The 21,770-nt window shown below is 41.1% G+C and overlaps 1 protein-coding gene and 1 long non-coding RNA gene across 3 annotated transcripts; one reads left to right on the plus strand and one right to left on the minus strand.

Annotated features, from left to right (window-relative positions):
* Positions 1 to 3,865: 3,865 nt before the first annotated feature.
* On the minus strand, positions 3,866 to 5,640 carry LOC105354974. The gene is made up of 2 exons (XR_909483.3): positions 5,211 to 5,640; positions 3,866 to 5,126 (listed from the first exon to the last, which is right to left on the minus strand). It is a non-coding gene; the product is annotated as an uncharacterized LOC105354974 (long non-coding RNA).
* A 315-nt stretch (positions 5,641 to 5,955) lies between these two features.
* slc7a2 (solute carrier family 7 member 2) lies at positions 5,956 to 20,735 on the plus strand. Of its 2 annotated transcripts, XM_011480522.3 has the most exons (12): positions 5,956 to 6,245; positions 6,987 to 7,373; positions 7,451 to 7,606; positions 9,258 to 9,423; positions 9,524 to 9,660; positions 9,739 to 9,961; positions 12,307 to 12,446; positions 17,242 to 17,344; positions 17,876 to 18,087; positions 18,162 to 18,328; positions 18,406 to 18,514; positions 19,893 to 20,735. In XM_011480522.3, the coding sequence occupies exons 2-12, from the start codon at positions 7,004 to 7,006 to the stop codon at positions 20,045 to 20,047; spliced, it is 1,938 nt and encodes a 645-aa protein (XP_011478824.1). In that variant the 5' UTR covers positions 5,956 to 6,245; positions 6,987 to 7,003; the 3' UTR covers positions 20,048 to 20,735. The 2 variants fall into 2 exon arrangements, with proteins under 2 accessions (XP_011478824.1, XP_020562448.1); XM_020706789.1 differs by lacking the exons at positions 5,956 to 6,245; positions 12,307 to 12,446 and adding an exon at positions 12,678 to 12,814 and having other exon boundaries at positions 7,004 to 7,373.
* The last annotated feature ends 1,035 nt before the right edge of the window (positions 20,736 to 21,770 follow it).

The raw sequence follows: 21,770 nt of genomic DNA on the forward strand, positions 1-21,770 counted from the left end.
CGGGCGTGTCTCCTCTAGCGACATAACTCATTGGAGCCAACAGGAAGCCTTTTCTTTATTACTTGCTCATAAAAGAATAAATAAAATCAATCAAAGAAAAAGGGTTTTCCAAACTGCAGTTTTTTGTTGTTGTTTAGTAAAATAGAAATCATATGTTGAACTGAAACGAAAAAAGTGAGTCGCTGCATTCCTATAAAAATAATAATAAGGCATCATCACTTTTATGTGTAGAGAAAGAAAAACATTTATTTTGGAGGCTGGAACAGTTTTTCTTTTTGGATATACCAAAATTACTAAAGATTGCACAAAAATACAGATGTGTGCTTAAATGTGGCATGAAGTGCAAAAAAGATTTGACTTTTAGACACAGCTGGAACTTCCATTGTTTTCTGCAGATGCATGTTTTGCACCTCCTTATTTTTTTGGGTGGGCTGTGGTGAGTCATCCTTCACACTGTAGCTTTAGAGGCAATGGTTAATGAGCAGATAATGAGGTTCTTTTAGAAAACAAGCAGAAAAAAATATTAGCAGACATGACCATTCTTATCTTCCATGTAGGACAAAACTATAAAACATTTCAGTAAAGACAAAACAAATCTTAGGGCTAGATCTTAGGGCTCCAACCTGGTTCGTTTGTCCTGACTAAGTTAACCAGAATCAGTTTTCTTCTTAGATTATTCTCTGCCAATAGGAATCACCAAGCATGTTTTGTGGGGTGGAGTGCCATGCATGCACAAGAGAACATGCAAACTCCAAACAGAAATAATCCAATTAAGATTTGAACCAAGGCCTTCTCTTTCTGTCCTCCAATTCAATGTAAAGATTAAAGTTGATTTCTCGAATGCATTGAGGGGTTTGGCACTAAAAAGTCAAATATTCCTCATCTTTGTGCATCTGTTCTGTCACCTTTTACTTCGTAAATGCTCACATTTTGTTTCTAGTGTTGTTTCAATGTGCTCTGGGTGTACGTTCTATCAACATTTCTGCTTGGCAAACCTAATTTGCAGCACTGCAACGTTATGTAACGGCAGCAAAAAGCACAAGTTATAATGAAGTTTGAAAATCCAATACATTCCAGGGCCACGCCTGTTGATTCTGGATTTCACAAGTGGTTCACCCGAAAGCACTTCTTGTCAAAACATGTCAAAATGTTCCACTCAGCAGAGTATTTTAGGTCATAATCTGAAAAATAAAAAAACAAAACAGCTTCTCATCTCAATTTTTGCTGAGATTCCCCGCGAGAAGATTTCACTTATTGCCCAATCCCGTGCACATTTAGCTCCTTTTGACAGATCCACCCCAACACATTTGGGAGTTATCCGACTGGGAAAAAAAGTCTGACAAAGATTTTTTTTTGTCCATTCAGATCAGTAATCTTTGGGATTTATGCACCCCGCTTAATATCAGTTTTGAAGACAGGAAGATGCTGCAGCGTGCAGAGAAAGCTTTTCCTAAACATGCTTTAAAACTCAGACCGCAAACTATATTGAACTGTTGGAGCTGTTTGACAAAAAATAAGCTTTTTTTATGCCTCAATTAGTGCTGCAGAAAAAACCATGGAGCCTTTCTTTGCACATTTATGATGTAATAGCTGCTTTTGGGGGGGGGAATTTGCAAAAATCATGAAGACGATTAAAAGGAAACCCTTTTCAATTAATGCATACCTTCAAAATACATATAAATAATACTAGTTTTGTTTAGTCCTTTCTTAGTTTTTTAAGAGGCATCTATGAGGAGTTGGACTGGAGTTAATTTGCGGACATAAGAAGCAGAAAAATCCCAAATTACATTGGAAAATTTGATTGCTGCTGTCAAATGAGCTAAACATCTAATTCATCCCCACTCAGCTGCACATCCTTGATCCAAAATGTGTTTCTAATAATTTAAAGCATGAAAGTATTTGTTCTTTACATGCAACCTCTATTTATCTATTATTTTTTTTTTTTAATTTAGAGCATAATCCACTACACTAAACAGTACACTGACCCAGATTCAGTCAGGAAATGACTTGTGTTGGAGCCTGGAGTGATTTATCCTCCGTCTGCATCAATAACACCAAAACCTCATGTTCAATAAAAAGAGCATTAAGTCAAAGCTTCAGAGTCCAGACAGTTCCAAAATGCAATATGAAGGCTTTTTGTTGAACAAAATAAACTCAATTATGTTTCTACACCAGGACTCCTGAGTAAAAGCAGTCGTGTGGGAAAGAAAAGAAAAAAAAACAACCCACCCAGATAATAAGGCTAAGAGGACAACAGAAAAACATCTCTTTATAACTTTACAGCTTGATGTAAAGCTTCTGTTAACCTCTTAAGAATACATCAAATCATTGTTTTTTTGTGCGCATGTGAATTATAATGACCATCGTCACACAGGGAACGTTTTAAGAAGCCAATTAAGGCGATTTTAATTTACTTTGAATCACACATACTTTAACACAAAACAGTAGATTTTGCATTGATTTCTATATAATGTGAATTAAACTACTGTGTACACTTTTGCTTTTCTGAAGATTTGTTTACAATTCCCTCGGCAACACGCATACAAGCGACCACTTCCAATGAAAAGTCTATGTAGACGCACTTGGACTTGGCAGTGATGTACGGATTGTGTCTCTTTTAATTCACAGAAGTGCCGACCTCTTAAAAATCGATCTTAGAGGAGAAATGAATAACTGTGGAATTATTGGACACCATGTCTTGCGTGTATCGGAATAGAGCTGTGAGAGAAAAGGCCTGGAGTGAGATTTGCAATGCTATGACCTTTCGTACCAAGCCTCTTTCTACCATGGAGGGAAAAAAAGTAATGTAATGAGATTTTCAATTGTAAATTTACAACTTTTTTCTCGCAAATTTACGAGATTGTAGTGGAAGTGAGCACAAAGTGCAGCAGGTGAACGCCGCGCAGCAGAGCAGAGCAACTAAACTCAGTTGAACAGGTGAGCTGAATGTTTATTGCTAACGATATAAAAGTTTGGAAGCTCATTTGTTTGATTTACGATTTATGAATGTTTTGTTTATTGATGGACTGTTTGCAGGATCTCTGCAGCTCGTTGATGAAGACATCGGCATCCCTGCAGCTGTTTACTTCCATCCTTTCTTCCTCAACCAAAGACCAGATCTCCATGTCTGTGACGCTTCCGCCTGCAGGAGCCCAGTTTTCAACGTTCTGATGCTAACAAACCAGACTATTTTCATTGCTCCTCCGTTGTTTTGTGTTGAAACCAGGTGTTTCCTTTAGAGGAGGGGACGTAAAGCCAGCTACGCTGACAATAATTTGGTTTTGAGTCTCATCATCCGGTTCCTAACTTTTTATCAGACAGAATTAAGAATCCTTTAGTATCAATAAATCACAAGACAAAGATAAATTTCTTAATAATTATGTAAAAAATAGACATAACTCTATTTTAGAAATCAACAGAGCACAACTAAAATAAGTGCAGATTATTTTAGCGAACACTATTTTAGAAAAAATAGACATGGCACCGTTTCAGAAATCTTCATCACTTATGCAGATCAAGTATCTTAAAATATGTGCAGATTCATTCGAACAGTCATGAATATAATTAGGCATAAATGATTTTCAGAAGACACACTTGTGTATTTACCGTCCGCTTGGTGATCCCTTTTGGCTTGTTAAATGCCTAGATTTCCACGGCAGCGGCAATTTAGAAATTGAAAAAAAGTGCATTTGCTTAGAAACAACATAAAACAAGCAAAAACATTCCTACAGCAAATATCACTGATACAGTTTTGTTTGTTGGGTCAAATTTGATCAATTTGGCAGAAACTTGAACACCAGGCAACAGGAGACAACGACATTGTAGAGAACATGTATGAAATATGACACACAGAATGGAGATGAGATTAAAAAAAGAGAATCAAAAACATTTTTTATTGCCATTCTATGACTTTAGTAACAGTGTCAGGATAAAGTATTTCAGAGAGCCACTGTGTTGTACTTTAAATCCCTTCATAACGTCAAAAACGTCAAGATTTCAAATTACTAATCCTCCGCCACCATGCTTCACAGCTGGAGGTATTAGATTTATTTTTCACGGCTATCCATCGTTGCTACCTGCTTTCTGTAGTCTCTTGAAGAGAATCAGTGTTCTCTTGACAGTTTGTTCAAACATGCTGAACTTGTTTTGTCTGTTTCACGTTGTACAGTAGAAACATTTCTTCCAAGCATTTAGCGTGTTGACTTGATTTTGTTTCCCAGAAAAAAAAATCTGTTTTTATTGTTTAAAAAGCACCTTTAGAGTGAAGAACTATTATTCGTTTAAAAAACGCCTCTTTTAGATTTTCCAAACAGGATGCTGATGTGTTTTATCGTGCTAACGAAACAGACCGGGTAACTGAATTAATACAATTCCATAAAGGTGCAGATTCAAATGCAACAAACCCTTTTCATTGGAAAGCCATTTGTCTTTTAAACACTGATTTTGTAAATCTATTTTCAAATATTTTGCCAGTTTAGTCCTCATCTATTATTGAAAGTGGAACTTTGAAATCAAATGTTTTACTGTAAAAATATATATTTATTTTGTCCAGCAAGGTCTATAAAGGTCATGTTTATTTGATAAAAGGAAGTTTTATGTGCCAAAAAATGTCTCTTTTGCGTTACATTTAGAGATTAAATCCGACATAAACCTGAGGTTCTCCACGGAGATCATTTTATTTACTGCCTGATGCGTCATCACCGGTTAAATTTAGCCCATCGTCCTGTTGTAATTTTCCCAATTGAGATGTCAGCATCTTTTTATTTGTATTTTTTTAACCAAAGACCTTCCTCATCTTCTAAATCTTGCTGTTGTCTGCCTCATCAGTAATTGTTCTCTCCAGCACTTCCTGGTTACAGTGACGTTAACTGGAGCGAGCAGTCCCACCGTCTGCAAGGCAAACATCACTCAATCTGTTGACCGTGTCCACATTTTTGAAGCCAGGTCACTTAACCAACGTCGGCCAAATGCATTCAATTGGCTGCACACTATTAGTGCATGTCAATAACGAAATACGGCGAGCCAGTTGGCTGTCCATCCTTTCCATGGAGACAGTTCAGGCTGCTTGAGGGGCAAGAATGCCCAGTTAGAAGAAGAAGAAGAAGAAAAAAAAGCAGTTTTCTGTCCTGAAAGCAAAAAAAAAAAGATCCAAACAATCAATGATGATCGTTTTCTTTACAGGTGACTCAGCTTAAAACACAAAAGGTTACCTGAGTTGGATGATTGTTCAGCTGTTCACAAAAGAAGGGCCTCCCCTCCCCATCAGCCGGCTGCAGTTCAGGTCTTCCGGACTGCTGTCCATGATCTTCAGCTGCTTGGGTGGACAGCCAAACTCAGGAAAGGCTTGTTGTGATGCCTTTAAGACACACACAACACAACAGTTCTTGAAGGCAGCTGCCACCTTCCCACTGAGGTCCTGAGCTAGTTTGAGCTGGTCTCAGCAGAAACCTTCACTTCTCTGAACTCAGTCCTATTTCTTATTGTTAGTCTGATAGAAATGTTGGCATTTTCCCTTCCAAGGGGGCGTTTGGTTTTTGTTTTTGGCAAAGGAGCACCAAAAAAGCTGCTATTGATTTTATTATGCTCACGAGTCCAATAGCTCATGGTACATTGAGCAATACCTGTTTTCCATTAGGAGGACTTCTTCCCTTTAACCCCCTCCCCAACCAGGCACTATCCACCCTTCATTGACCAATCAGCATCCATGCTTTTAGCAGCACTCATGTGGACTGAACTGGGTAAACAGTCCCACAGTTTGTCAGCGAATGTTGCCTAACAATTTATCAGCTGACGCTAAGCGTCAAGACAGATGACAGGTATGTGGAAAATACTTTAAATATTCACAAATACTTTAAAAAAAAATAACTGTGTGTGTCATTCCAGAAGGAAAGCAGAATTTGCCTCCTCAGAGTTTCAATCCTTTCAAAAATGCCCCCTGATTTACCCCCCCAGTCTCCGCCTGCATCCATGCCCCCTTTTCAGCTGCAGCCACTGTAAGGGGCAAGGCAACTGCAGCTCCTATGAGAAGCACCATGGGCGGAGGGGAGGAGCTTGATTCAATAGTCATTTAGCTCTCTGCGTTCCTGTAAGAGTCGGATGTTCATGAGATCAGAACTTCTCGCCTGATTTCTTCTTCTGTGCAGCTGATCTGGCCAAGACAGAGCGCTGTCCAAACTTCTGGCTGCTTTTCCTTTTTTCTTTGGTCTCAACTTGGATCTTTTATTTCTATACACAGCAGCTGTGAGGTACGTCTCTCAGAAAATTTAAATATTAATTCTAAATAAGTTGTGCATGCATTCAGATATATAAAAAAATGTGTTTTTAACCTTTATTTTAACCTGCTTTCTCTTCAACTTCAGTGCATTCGTACTGTAATAGAGTTTGCATGCTCAGGATCATAAACGATCACATTTCAATTTGTATTAATTTATGGTTAAGATGGTGCAAACGCATGTTTTATCCACATTTCTCACTTTTGCACAAATGCAGAACATGTTTTGTCAATGCAAATGTTACTAATGAAAAATCATTTTTGCAAGTGATTGCCTCCTTTCATCCAGGCCACGCTCTCCTGATGAATGCAGCTCTTTGAGCGTTCAGAAGAGCCCCCACAACAATAGTTTCTAATGCTTTCACCATGCTTGCAGGGCTTGGCAGCCCTCCAAAAAAACCGCGAGGCTCAGTTTGACGGGTTAACATCCCCTTCTGCTTACATGTTGCATAACTGGGTTTTCTCTGAAGCTGCAGCAGCTCCCAATGCCAAACGAGTTGAACTGCACCAGACTCCTGCACGATTCAACCTTTGCCTTTGCCAGTTCAAGAACCTTCCGCTGAGTGTTAAAAAGGGGCACATATTGATCTGCATTTCTGCCGTCACTTGGACAAAAATGTGTGACTGTTTCATAATTGCGTGCACTTTATGCTCCAGATAGTTGTATCTTGTAACACATTGACATCCAGCGTTTTCCCTCTTCTCTCCTTCCCAGCGTCTACAGGTGACAACATGCTGGAGCAGGTCCTGTCGTTCAGCCGCTCCCTGGTGCGCAGGAAAGTGGTCGACATGAACAACTTGGAGGACTCCAAGCTGTGCCGATGCCTGGGAACCGTGGACCTCATTGCCCTGGGAGTCGGAAGCACACTGGGTGCTGGGGTCTACGTCTTGGCGGGAGAGGTGGCCAAAGGAAACTCCGGCCCCAGCATTGTCATCTCCTTCCTCATCGCCGCCCTGGCCTCAGTCATGGCCGGCCTCTGTTACGCCGAGTTCGGAGCCCGAGTACCAAAGACCGGTTCTGCATACCTGTACAGTTATGTGACCGTGGGGGAGATCTGGGCCTTCATCACTGGCTGGAACCTCATCCTATCTTATGTGATTGGTGAGTCAATCAACCAAACTCAGATCCATTTGTAGAAGTTGGTTTTACTACAGAGTGCGCTCTTTGTTTTCTAACAGGCACATCATCCGTTGCCAGAGCATGGAGCGGCACGTTTGATGAAATGATTGGAGGACATATAGAGAAATTCTGCAAAACCTACTTCAGCATGAACTCTCCGGGGTTGGCTCCTTATCCCGATTTCTTTGCTGTGTGCCTGATTCTATTGCTCTCTGGTAAGGCGACCGAATAAATCTATCTTTCCAAAAAATTGCAGTTAATGCAGCAATATTAAAGAACATGTCAAATTAAGTAGCTGATTTTATCCAGTGATTGTGAGTTGGATGGTTAGAGGACAAGCCACAGAGATGCTAAAAGGATATTTTTTGTTCAATTGGCTCTTGTTTTGGGCTTCTTTTAATCCATCAGTAAGGAAAAACTTAATATCAATTTAACCTTTTTGGATTTTCTTGATCCGCATCCCTCAGATCTTCTCCCACTCAGAGAAACAAGTCATTCCTGTCTGGTACTTTAATTCAGAGTCAAAACATTCATCTTTCGAGCTCAGACTGAAATTAAAAATCACATGATGAGGTGTTTAAGCTGATCTGCCAACAAAGTTATTTAATTACGTGAGAAGGGGCAGAGGAAACTAGTCCGGTGGTGGTGTTGTTGTTTTTTTGAGTGCAGTTTGAAATAGTTTAGAAGAAAAGCTGTTTTTCTGTGAAGAATCTTCTTTCCTGGGGTTTTTCAGTTTCTCTATTGCTATTGAGTCCTGACCATCTCTCATCAGCTGAGTCAGATAAGTTTTTTCACACGCTGTTCGGGCTTGTTTTTATTGACCTCCTGGATGATGTCTCTTTTGGATTTTGGTCCAAAAGGCAGACAACTTTTCCATGAGGGACTACTGGAGAATTAACTTCATGATGCTCTCTACAGACTCAGATGTTTCTACTACGGCGTTTCTTTCCTGCTTGAAGTGTGACGTGTTTATAAGATAACTTTTCTGAGCAAATCCTAAGCCAACACGACTGGCATCAGGTTTGGCTGCGGCGAGAAAAATTGAACTCAGCTTCCATTCGAGATTTAGTTCTTGATGTTGGTCGTGGTAGGTTTAGACAATTTTTCCCCTCAAAATAGCCGTAGTCACATGCACCTATACAGGGGTTGACCTGGACGGGTGCTGCAGGCTTTTGGGTTGTCTGGACCTGTGGAGGGTCGTGGAGAGGAGTGGCTGCATCTAACATGGAGTACAGGTGTATCTTGCAGTTTCCTTGAAAATGTGCGTGGACGGAAGCCAGCACTTACATCAGTGGTTTGGATTCGAAGACTTGCCTTGTTCAGATGGAGAAATTGCACATTTAGACTCAATTAGCCTACTTTGTACTCCACTGGTCTGTTGGACTCGGTCTGCACAACCTCAAATCACATTTGGCAACTTGGGTCAAATAGATTCATAAAATATTGAGCTTTGGTTTTCTCTTTGCTAGTAAAAATACTCATTAGTTTTTATGTCCCAAACTTGGTCCACAGGTTGACGTAGTGGTTCAAAACCCGACTGGATCCTTTCTGAGTGGAGTTCCCATGTTCCCCTTGTGCGTGCATGGGTTTTCTCTGGACACTCAGGCTTCCCTCCCACAGTCGAAAAACATGTTTTTTAGGTTAATTGGCATCTTTAAATTGCCCCCGTGTGCATGTGAGTGTGTGGCCCTACAGCAGACTGGCAGCCCGTTCAAGGTGTATCCGGCCTTTGCCCGACAGTTGCCATGTCTGGCTCCAACAGCCCTGTGACCCTGAAAGGGATTCTGAAGATGGATGATTCTAAACTACCAAACTGAAGCAGAGTATTGCTCAGTTTTAAGTTGTGTTTTGTTTTTGTGTTCGCAGGACTTTTGTCATTCGGAGTGAAGGAGTCAGCCTGGGTCAACAAAGTCTTCACCTCCGTAAATGTGCTGGTGCTCCTGTTTGTCATCATCTCCGGCTTTGTCAAAGGAGACGCAGTCAACTGGAAGATCTCTGAGGAATCCCTCATAAACTTCACTGTGGTCACACGGTACGGTTCCGGCTCCGTAACCGTCAGTCCAACCGTTAGTTCATCACTGCAAATCAACGCTATCCAAAACTGGGATGAAACAACCACTTCTTCATTCCAGAAACTTGTCAGTGGCGGCCAACGTCAGCAGTGACTATGGCGTTGGAGGATTTTTGCCATATGGGTTTAGTGGCACGTTGGCTGGAGCTGCCACCTGCTTCTACGCTTTTGTTGGATTCGACTGCATTGCGACAACTGGTGAGGCTCTGGTCCTGCGGGTTCTGACGGACCGTGACCGGCTTTCGTCAATCCTGAAACGCATTTGTCTCTCAACAGGGGAGGAGGTGAGAAACCCTCAGAGGGCCATCCCCATCGGCATTGTGGTGTCGCTCACCGTGTGCTTCCTGGCGTACTTTGGTGTGTCGGCTGCCCTCACCCTGATGATGCCTTACTACCTGCTGGACGAGAAGAGCCCCCTGCCCATGGCCTTTGAATATGTGGGCTGGGGTCCTGCCAAATACGTGGTGGCTGTGGGTTCACTGTGTGCCCTGTCGACCAGGTAACCCTCGAGTAATTTGTCTTGACTGGATAAGCTAAGGACGTTAAAAAAAAAAAAAGATCTGTAAGGATTTTGGAAAATAAAAGCAACAAGGAAGGACATTTGAATTTCTAAGAAACTGTTAGTTCATGAAATACAATCGATAATTCTGACCATAAATCTCAGCCCGTGTCTTGTAATTGGATTGATTCCTGTTGCTTAACAGCATGCGGTGGGTGCAAAGCTTAATTCCCTATCTGGTTTCAGGCACCAGCATGTGTCTGTGCTGTAACTTTTGTCAATTCAACAAGTTTGGGTGCATCTCAAAACAACTTATCGTGTGACTTAATTTTGTCTTTCTTTCCTGTCAGCTAAACCTCAGCGTCCTGTCAACAGAGCGGTGTGGATGTCACTCATTGACTTCCCTTCATGATCTGTATTGACTAGATAGTGTCCACGCAGACAAATCAATCAAATTTGGGACAAGTCTGTGCTTACTGTTGGGCGGTCATGATGCACATCTTTGGCTTATCTCTGAGCAGGCAAAGCAGCTGCTTGTTGAACTGCTGTGCTGCAAATTTTCTTGCTTGGCGTGTGTGTTTGCACACGGAAAGGGCCTCGTGACGTTCCCAAACAGCTGGGATGTACCAGCTGAGAGCTTGGACACATGTTTGACTGACAGAATATTTATTTAGAAAATTTCTTAGGATTTTTCTGAAGTTTTCAGGTTACTAATATATGAAATGGAACTATTTTTTATTATTATTTTAGTGACCAACTTCGTTCAGTCAAGCTAGATGCCTGCAACATTATTCATTAAACTTTGACGCGGTTAAAATGGTACAGTAGGATGTCATCTACAAAGAATATCTGACGCAGTTTGTGAGAAATTAACAAAAAAAGGGTTAAAGAAGCCTTTTGTAGGTTTCCTTTTTAAATTACAAATTAATATCAGAATAAATCGTATCTCTGAATTGCAACATAGTTGTTTTTTTCCTAAATTGATCCCGATTTAGTTTCTCTGACACCTCAAGAAGTGACGAGTTTGCAACCTCACAACAACTACCTTGTGATTTCTTCAGATAACAAACAAACAGCTCACATTTTGGAAGTACAACTGTTGTGCAAAGTTTGCACAGGACTTTTCTAGAGGAAAACACCAGAAAAAGGTCAATATTTGATGAGGCAGCAACTAAGTGCAATCCTGATTGAAACCTTTGATAAATTAGCAACTTTATGCAGTTTTGATTGAATAGTCACATCCAAAAAAGATGCTAGCTTAATAAAAATACATTTTTATTTCATATTTGATGTCATTAAAGATCTTATTTTTTATTAATATTCTGTATAACAATGATCAGATTAATGGTATTATAAGACTTAAAATGCATAGAACAAAATTTTTATATTGGAAAAAACCTATCAGACATTATTGGAATTTTGGATTGGAACTTGTACATTTCATTTAATTAAAACAAAACAAAAAAAGACACAAGAAGACAAAGAAAAAAAATATTTATACATAGACTTTGTTAACCCAACCCCCTATTATGTTTTTGCTTTTGATTAGTTGCTTTAATTAGTAGGGAAGCAAATAAAAATAATCCCACACACAATTCATTTGTATCATTAATTGTTAAATTTCCAGTGGACCATATCCTTAGTCTATTCAGGTGTACCACACATGCAATGTATTTATTCCATGAAGTGAGGCAGTATACTTAAAGTTTTCTATACTCTATTTATTTTTAAACCTAAAAAGTTCCAATTTGGTCTGAAGAAGTATTCAGTTATTATACGTCCTACACTAAATGGTCCATACTTGCTATACCTATAAGTACACATAATAAAATAAACTTCAGGTAAGTTTACGTTTCACCCAAAATAAAAATAACATTTCTACGAAACTGTAATTAGCATAAATGTAAATTTGAGCATGCGTCAGTGTTAAGCAAACTTCCATGTATCCTTCCATCGTCTAAATGCACTGAATCCCTGTTGAGCTCACAAGGTTGCTGGAGCCTATCCCAGTTACTGTTGGGGAAGGGTGGGGTACACCACTCTTGCAGAGCTAAACACACTGTAAAAAATTTTCTTGTGTGTTTACGTGCTTTGGACAAAATGAAGTTGGTCGCTAAAAAATAAGAACCATGTTTGAGGAAGAAAGCCTAAAACAATTTGTAGATTAGCTAAATAAAAGCCCCATAATTGGAACTTCACAGAGGATGTGAATGACAGGAACGAAAGACACTTCTTGACTCTAATCCTGCTCTGAAGCTTTGAAAATGTTGCTGTCTCTGTGTGGTTGTGGGTTGGGGGCTCTGGACTAACGTGTTGGTCTTGCATGTCTCTGCTGTCTCATGCAGTCTGCTGGGCTCCATTTTCCCCATGCCTCGTGTAATCTATGCTATGGCAGAGGATGGGGTGGTTTTCAAAGCCTTAGCCCGAATCAATCCTAAGACGAAGACCCCAGTTATTGCCACAATGAGCTCCGGTGTAGTTGCAGGTGAGAGCCAGGGAGCATCCAAGGTAGATCTTAGCTGATGTTTCTCCACCAATCAATTGTGAAAGAGACAATCCAGTGCATGGGGGTGAATTGGGGGGTTGGCGGCGACTGAATTTGGCTCGCTGCACTCTCAGCCTTCAGTCACCATGTTGTTCTTTCACAGTTGTGCCGGTGTCATGTTTTTCTCTCCCAGAATGCCATCAACTTAACAATGAACCCTCTTCTCCCTAGCCTGTTGGGCTCCATGTTCCCTCTGCCACGCATTCTCTTTGCCATGGCACGAGATGGTATTCTGTTCAAATTTATGTCCAAAGTGAGTAAGCGTCAGTCGCCTGTGGCTGCCACCATGGCAGCAGGTACCACTGCGGGTAAGCTCCAGACAAGGACTCGCCTCGTTGGGTTGCTTTGTGGTTTTGTTGGGGCTATTTTGTATTTCACTGTCATGTCATTAACTTGTGGTGGTTGCTGCATGAACGTGGTGGTGGCGTTTCCGAAAGCATGCGGGGGGGAAAAAAAAACCCTCTCTAAAACAATCAGTGCAAGGAATGTCTGAGGATGTCAGTAACAATGGACGCATTTGATTGACTCTAAACACTTCACAAAAGGAGAGCGCAGGACGTCAGAAGTTTGGTTTTTGCTTCTGAGGTGGAAATGTAAACGGTTTCATTGATGCTTGTAATAAGTGCAACTGCAAAGCCAAACACTGTAGTCGTCGAACACTCGATACACCTCCGACATGAGGCTGCAACTGTGCAGATTTTGCAGGATGAGGACATTTCCTCCAAATGTGTTTTCTTGGAAAAGTTCTACATCACAGGTGTCAAACTCCAGGCCTCCAATGGGGCCAGTGTCCTACATGTTTTTCAGCTAGCTTGCGTCAGTCACACCTGCCCTCACGGGTGGAGACGGGCTGTCTGTGGTCAAAAAGAATTGGCAAACCTGTACTGGGCAGATGACCCGCCCCAAGGTCGTGGACCGTCGGGTGGAGCGAAAATGTTCATGCACATGTTTTTCTACTGGTGCACTGCAAGTGAGAGGTCGTAGCAAACATGTAAACAAAACATAGGGGGGAAGTAGGTGAGACTCAGGGGTGTCATACAGATTTTTCCTTTTGTCAATCCCCCCAAATTCTGAGCACTATGCAGGGATTACCATAACCGCTGGTCAAGAGATTAGTGTGCGCTCTTTGTGAGCAGCCTGACTGTTGGAAAAGAGGAAATTAGACAGTACGAGGGGTAGTTTGTGTGGACAACCTCGCAATTGCAAAGACGTATCACCTGTACACCCTGGGGTTGCGGCATTTGCGCGGGATCAGTAAGGGGCCCACCTTACCACAGCGTCACCCGTACGTCACAAGTGTGTACGACCTACATTATACTTAGAAATACAAATACTTCACGATACATGATGTCTCTCAAGGTGACGTCATGAAAATGACAAAGATGCGGCTGCTCCTCTCTAGAACCCTCCAGGCGCTCAGACAACCCAAAAACCCGCAGCAGCTGTACGGCTCAACGTGACGAAGGCTTCAGAGGCAAACCACACCTGAACCAGGTTATTAGCAGCAGATTGGGCTTTGTCTCTGGAAAACCAGGAGGATACAGTTTGACACCCGTATACTAGATCAGTGTTTTTCAACCAGTGTGCCTCGGCACACTAGCGTGCCGTGGGGGATAGTCAGGTGTGCCGTGGGAAATTGCCCTCATTAACTGATCTAAAAACATTTACCTTCTCCAGGATACCAGCTCTGTGTTCATCCAAACAGGCCCTGATAAAACACTAAGTAGTTAGGAATATGAAACATCATAAAATACTTTTTTCTTTGTGTTTATTTGATTAAATTAAAGACATTTTGTTAAGAATGACGGTACCGCGATTTAGCTGTAGCTACAGCTGTATTAGGAAAAGTCCCGCCCCTTTAACTGTCTCCACCAATCATTCTTGGAGGCTTAATCATACATCATCAGTCTGACCAATCAGAAGTGCTTAAAGTCTTCACTTTCATGTTCTGATTCTGCTCATAAAGTCTCTCAGTTCCAACAAAAATACCAGCTAAAGCTCGTCTTTAGCAGGTAGCTTTCCACAGAATTCGGTGTCAGACCGTGGAACAAGTGAACAAAACCATGAAGCTCAGAGACGCGAGTCTATCTGCGTGCGGCGGCTGTTTGCACTACATCTCCCATGATGCATTGGGTTAAAGTGACAGCGTCTCGGCGCACAATGAGTCGTCTTTGTTTAACGTCTTGAAACACAACGAAGACACATCAAACAGTTTTTAAATCTTTTAACTTAACTTCTATTACATCTTTTAGAAAAAACAGCTGCAGCTTCCAGCTTTTTCTGCCACAATTATCACAAAAATGCATGTGAGATTGTGGAGGGACTGTAGATCAATACAGACTATGAGTTTCTCCTTTTTTTAATTTTTGGATGCTGGTGTGCTGTTTGTCAAGGTTAAAGTGTGCCGGGGCTTAAAAAAGGTTAAAAAACACTATACTAGATGATGCACTTTTTGGTTTTTCCCAAGGTCAACGTTGAAAATTATAAGGCTCCATAAAAAATCTGCCAAAGTAGCTGCACCTTTGTAGTTTACATTGTGTTTCTGGGAAAATGCATGCGTGAAAAATGTTAGTGAGGAAAGTTGATGCCAAGACGACATGTTCAGTGTGTAACAGTATGAGATCCACAGAGAACATTTGACGAGTCCCAGCCATGATTTTCATCGTTGAGAACAGACATCGAATGGCTTTGCCACCTAAGTGTGTTTATAACAAGAAACTCTACAGAAAAATCTCAAGTTTGACCTTTCATCTACATCTTTTTTCAAGTTTTCAGAGTTAAAACATTTCATCGTTTGTGTTCCACGCAGAATTATTAATGAGATGATAAAAAAAACGCATGAGCATTTTACTATAGTTTAAAGCACGGCTGTCAAGTAAGAAAAAACCCAGGAGAAACTGCAGATAGTTAAGGATTGGTGTGATTTGCTTATATCTCACCTGGATATCGGCATTTTTTTGGAACATAAATTACACTTGAAGTTTTATTATTTCTTTTTCATCCCCAATAAGATCTCTGGGCAGTGGTGCAGTGGGCACACACCCACAGCAGGGCAGGGATTTGATTCTTTCGAGCAGAACAGTTGCAGCTAAATTCAATTGTCATAAAACTATGCTAGATTATGACACAGATTACTTAATATTAGAATAACATGAAACATTGTCATTCCCTCACAGATACTAGATAGATTATTCAGATGTGACATTCTTACAGATAAAGAATGATTCAAATTTTTTTTAAACGTTTTAAACATATTTAAGTTGCTGTGACATATGTGAGGAAATTAAAAACTACTGAAATAGTTGTTAAATATTTTGCAAAACTCCGTTACCTGAGATAACACCCTACTGTTTCTACAAAACTTCTTATTTATTTGACCACAAATATTATGAATCGTAACATGTTTATTGGAGGTTAGGCTCCCTAATTTGGAATAAAAACCCTATAAATAAAATTGGATTTGATTTGAATGTTGTTAAAACACTAAAGCTTCATCTGTCATGAATCATAAAGTTAATATACTTTCACTTCGTTACATTGAGCACCGCGTTTGTTTACTGGATCAAAACACATCTTTTGCAGCTTTATCCATGCTTAACTTTTCCTCTGGTTCTGGTTATTGCAGTGTTAGTTTTAATCCATAAGAACCCAGATCTATTTTTCCTGAAAATAAAAATATGCGGGAGACCAAGTGGACCACAGAACACATTTTTGATGGTTTTCTGTCGTGTCACTATGACCTCCTATGAGGTTAATTGTTTTATTTAGGGATGACACCTATTCATTAACCTGTCAGACTCGCCCTCAGGTTATACGGCGGAGGCTAATTTCTATTCCTGTATGTAAAATAAATATACAGGAGGGGGAAAGCAAAAAGACACAAATCCAGTTTGACTCCTTTCCGAGGATATTAGGGCACCAAATAATAGACTTTATTGGTATTTTAACTGTACAAAAAACCCGTTTACGTCTGTCTAAATCGCTTGCATAGAAAGTCACAGTACAGCTTTGAAACTGACTTTATTTAAGAACTGCAGAGCAGAAAAAAAACGAGGTGATTTCAAAATTCCTATGAAGGAAACACATTTTTAGCAGCTTATGTAATTCCATAAACAGTCTGGCTTTTGTGGTTGAATGTTCAGCTCTCCCTGCGTTTCTCCTTCCAAAGCTTTCCTGCTCGGTGTGATCAAGTGTTTGCACAGTTGCTCCATGTGCTCAGATTGAGGCCATCAGCCCTGCAGAGAGCGCGATCTGGACTGATTGAACAGTGAGGAGGCACAGCGACTCCTAAACGCAGATGTGAGCACGTGACAGCACAGAGTGGGAGAGTTTTGATTTTTTCTTTCTTTCTTTAATGTCCTGTTTGTTTTTAAACCCCTGTGGCGGTGCGTCTGCCGCTCTGTGTTTGAACGCCGCTGCTGCTGAGATCAGCTGCACATCACAGGCTGGTGCTGCGATGCAGGTCAAACGCTGCACCGTATCTCACATCCAACCACGCCTGGCGTGGGCGGCGATCGCAGCTGCCATCGTTGAAACAATTCTGATCAGGAAACACGGCTGCATGAGATTCCCCCTCACACCTGTGCAATTTTGTGTTTGTTTGATCCTCTGAAGAACAAGATCATTCTTTTCCTGATTGCATCAACTCTACTTTAAATGTGTTCATTTCTCCAAACATTCCTTGTCGGGAATCCCATTTAAATGCGTGTTTAAGTGTATTTATGTTATTCCACAGCCATCATGGCCTTCCTGTTTGACCTGAAAGCTCTGGTGGACATGATGTCCATCGGAACACTGCTGGCTTACTCGCTGGTTGCTGTCTGTGTGCTGATTCTCAGGTTGGTGCGTTTCCTTCAAATCTCCCACAAACTGACCTTTAGAAGACTTTTTTTTTTTTTTTTTAGCAACATTGCGAAATAGCTTTTCGAGCAGGTTTCTCCAACGGCCACAGGCATGATTACATAGTTTGTTGCTGGTGATGTAAGAGCTGTGAATGCCCCCATTGTACAGACGTTCAGTGGCTGCTTGAGTAAATGAAGCTGGGGACAGCAGCTCCTTCACTTTTAGTACAGGGAAAAATCAAAATCCTTCTCAAAAAAAGATGTTTTTTTCTTGTTATGATTAGAAAAGTGGGATGTCTAAACGCATAGCGATGTCTTGCTCTTTCGGGACAACATTAAATCTTATTATTAGCCACAAATGCTCATATTTAAGCTCTGTTATTGAGAATATTTTGTATTAGAAATAGTTTTACATCTTTAAAGTGGGTATATTTGTACACTTTTGCCCCAAATCTATACTATATTAATGTAATGCTGTCTTTATTTCTAAAGTATAGATGGTCATGCAGAATTTGATGTGTCCTCCAGGTACCAGCCGAGTGGAGCGCTGGAGCGCTCGGAGGTAAAAGGAGAAAGGGATTATCTTTCCTCTGAAGGCCGTGAGTCCGACCTGACAGAATCCGAATCCCACCTCAACATGCTGAACGGGGGCAGCTCCACCCTGCAGACCGTCCTCCACCCTCCTGCTGCGCCCTCCGTGCGTTCATCTGGCGTGGTGAACACGTCCATCAGCGTCCTCGGTGGGTCTCAGTCCGGCGTCTCCTCAGTGACCTCCGTGCTTTTGTGACGTGATTTTCTTTTCTCTCTCTCTCAGTGGTGGTCGTGTGCATCGTCAGCTATCTCACCACCTATCACTTTGAGGCGCTTTGTTCTGCGGAGGCCTGGATCCTGGCGCTGCTGTCCACGTGTCTCCTTGTTTTCAGCGGCTGCGTCCTGATGGTCTGCAGGCAGCCGCAGACCTCCAAGAAGGTCTCCTTCATGGTGGGTTGCTGCTACGCAGAATCCAGTGCTAATAACCCTCTGAACTGACAGCTTTTTGTGTTTCTGTCTCCCCGCAGGTGCCTCTCCTGCCTTTTCTCCCCATCCTGAGCGTATTCGTCAACATTTACCTCATGGTCCAGCTGAGCGGAGACACTTGGATACGATTCTCGGTGTGGATGGCTATAGGTGAGAGAGCCAAAACAAACGATGTCTAACAGTTTTCCTTGACTCACCTTTGGGAGTCAGGACGGGTGTGACCGCCTAAACTCAGCCACGTGTCCACCAGACATGGCCGAAATCTCAATTTTCCTTTGAGTTTTGGGACCAAATGTTGCCAAACCTTCATTTACTCCATAAATAATCATCCAAACATGCTCAGATACCTGTTTCTCTACATGTGGTTCCCACAATACTTGGTAAAGCCGACTACTGTAGAAAGATTTAAAGGAAAATATTTCCGACAAAGGCAGATAACTAAGATTTCCACCTCAGCTCAGTAAACCTGTCTATGCTAGGCTAGTATAGATTTTAAAAAAACAGCATAAAGTGCAAGCACAGTTATGACATCACAGCTTTGTTAAAAGTCAGATTAATTTCTGTAATAATAAACCTATTCTTCTTAAAGACTCTGAGTATTTATTTTAAATCTATTTTAAAAGCGTTCCCCTTTCAATTAAGGCTGTGCTGTTTTTTGCCAAAATGGAAAAAAAAATCACCAGTGTTGTTTTCAAAGATGTATTTTCAGCAGAGCAGCTGTAGCTCTTTAGAAATTTGCCTCTGAGTTGTATGATCGTTGGTGTTGAGTGAACCTCCTCTTCATCGCCCTCCTCTTCACCGCCCTATGGCAGAACAGGGAGCTTGTGTCCCGCCCAGCGTATTTTAGCATAATTTTCTTTAGATATATCCTCCTCCATCAGAAAAAAACACCACAAAAACATGTTCATCGGAGTGGGTTTTCAAGAAGTCTTTTGAAATAAAGGGGCACTTTATTTTCTTGGTCATACTTAGATTCATTTATTGTTTAAAGTACATGTGAGTTGTAGTTGCAGAGGTCTGATGTTCTGTTTATTAAATAGAATGTATTTTATAAAATTTACTCATTTGAAAGGTGTATTAGTTTTCAGAAAAAGTTATTTTCAAAGTCATAATCTTAGAAATTGGGATAATTTCATGTCTGTTACAGTCTACTGGTCCCATGTTAATCTTTTGCTGTTTTGCGAATCTTTTCAGCTGAATCTTTTTATGTTTTTTTCTTCTTTTTTTGACTTTGTCAATCAATCACCTTAATACCATCTCTCCAGAATGCATTTACATCAATCTTATTTTTATATGAACTTTGAGAGTTAAAGAGAATAAAGTGTTCAAGCGTTTATGTTTGTCTGTGAAAAGCGCAGAAAGTGTGTAGTAGTAGGAGTTTTACAACCGTAACCCTTGTGCTATCCTAGGCACTTTAACGTGGGGAGTTGGGTCATCTAGACCCACTAGACAGTGCTCTGAACCAGTCAGACTCATCAGGTTTATTTTTTTTTTCTGTTTTCAAATAAAAGTACATTTTTCTTTTTAGGATTCCTCATCTACTTTGGTTACGGCATGTGGCACAGCGAAGAGCGACAGCACCGAACCGAAGGGACGCATGAAAACATGAAGACGCCCGGCATCGGCGCAGCAGACAAGGAGCAGGAGCACTTCATCTGCCCAGAGAAGACCAGCCAGTGTTGAAAAAGTTTTCCCATCTCAGCTTCAGACCAGGAGGGGGGGGGGTGCGCATCTGCTACTGCTGCCCTTAAGCATCCAGCAGCTCCGCCTGCGTGAACCCGCAGCTTCCTGTGCCTCGCCCCTGCAGCGGCGTCTCCATCACACTAACACTGCAGCAGGATCTCAACCTGTTGGTCTCCTCTATGGAGCAACACGACACAAAGACTTTTCCATTAACGCCAAAGCCAAGCTGTGACAGAGATTCCTCAAGGTTCTGAGGGGCCATGAAGTCCAGGGTCTCTAGGGTCTCTCTCCATGGAGAGGAAGGTGGACGTTTGATATTTCTCAGAAAGCTGTCCTTTGCCTTTTTCTTTGACTTTATTTCCTTCCTCGCGTGATGTTTCTGGCTGTTTTGATACGCTTTCAGAAACGCAAGAGGCACGTCGGTTACTGATAGCCTTGACTCTCCCGCATTTGGAGGTTGAGGCTTGCTTTGAGGCAGGCTCCATCCATCCACAGTCATTTAAAAACCCGCCTAATGTCCGTCAACCTGCGATGTTCAGCCACCAACCGGGACGTCTGCACCGACTGTGTGGATGGAGTCTTCCAGAAGGGTTACATGGAAAATACCTATATTCACGTTGGACCGCTGTGATGTCACATTTTTTCCAACTGCACAAAAGACAATGAAATAAAACTGTATTTTCCAGAATTTGATGCATCCTTAATTTCCGTAGACCTTTAACAAAAGCTATAAACAGTTTTTTTTTTTTACTAGAAACAAGCTCCTTATAGTTCTTTTTTTTTCTTTTGGGTGCTTTTGAAGACTTCCTACACTTCTACAATTGAGCTTTGAATTGTGAAGTGAGGATGTTTTGAAAGAAGTTCATAATTAGAGATTTATGATTTTTTTTTTATGATTTTCTTTTTTATATTTAAAATCTGATTCCCTGATTGGTTCAAAGTTCAACCTGGTTTAAATTTCAACGTGTGTTCAATGGTTTTGTTTTTTGTACGTAGAGCACAAAAACACTGTAACTACACTTTTGGATGTGCCCTAAACGCACCGTGCCATAGGCTTTTCCTTGGAGGCGGCCTCTTGAACATGCGTCGCCAAGGCCGGCATGAACGTAGCTTAACCCTTGTGCTATCCTAGGCACTTTAACATTAGGAGTTGGGTCATTTAGACCCACTAGACAGTGTTCTGAACCTTTTTTCTTCAATGATTTGTGATCTTCACTGGTGTCCATGGATTACATGAAATCTTTCCACCTTTATCCACCTTTGTCATGGTAGGGAGAACACCTCAATGTAAGGGTGGGGTCATCTAAGATAGCACAAGGGTTAAAAGGCTGAATACATTTAACAGAAGTGAAGACAGCTGTGAATGATCATAAACATGAACCTGGCGTGACTGACAGAAGGATAACCCAAAAAAAAAAACACGGAAAAAAGACCAAAAACATCCCTAAAAACACCAAACCGGAATGCATAGTCCCACAATACTTTTTTAACTGTAAAAAAGTATTTGGGATCAGCCTGGAAGTCCAAACAAACAATTTGTGGTTCATTTGTTGATATGTAATTTATCAAATCAAATTACTTAAAGAATATATCTAAAAAGTCTGGTCGTGTATCTTTCATTTTCACATGATTCAATAACATCTTGAGAAATGGAATCGATACATAAAAAATACAACTAAATGACGTTTGAAATTATGAATGAAAATGCACTTTTTATTTCAAG

This window comes from Oryzias latipes, chromosome 10 (genome assembly GCF_002234675.1).
Source record: "Oryzias latipes chromosome 10, ASM223467v1".
NCBI classification, from domain to species: Eukaryota; Metazoa; Chordata; class Actinopteri; order Beloniformes; family Adrianichthyidae; genus Oryzias; species Oryzias latipes.

Bases quoted from the DNA above. Each gene is read 5' to 3' on its own strand.
- slc7a2 (XM_011480522.3), top strand. From the start codon at position 7,004: ATGCTGGAGCAGGTCCTGTCGTTCAGCCGCTCCCTGGTGCGCAGGAAA. The intron at 7,607-9,257 runs GTAAGGCGACCG...TTGTGTTCGCAG, and splicing joins CCTGATTCTATTGCTCTCTG to GACTTTTGTCATTCGGAGTG. The intron at 18,088-18,161 runs GTGGGTCTCAGT...TCTCTCTCTCAG, and splicing joins CACGTCCATCAGCGTCCTCG to TGGTGGTCGTGTGCATCGTC.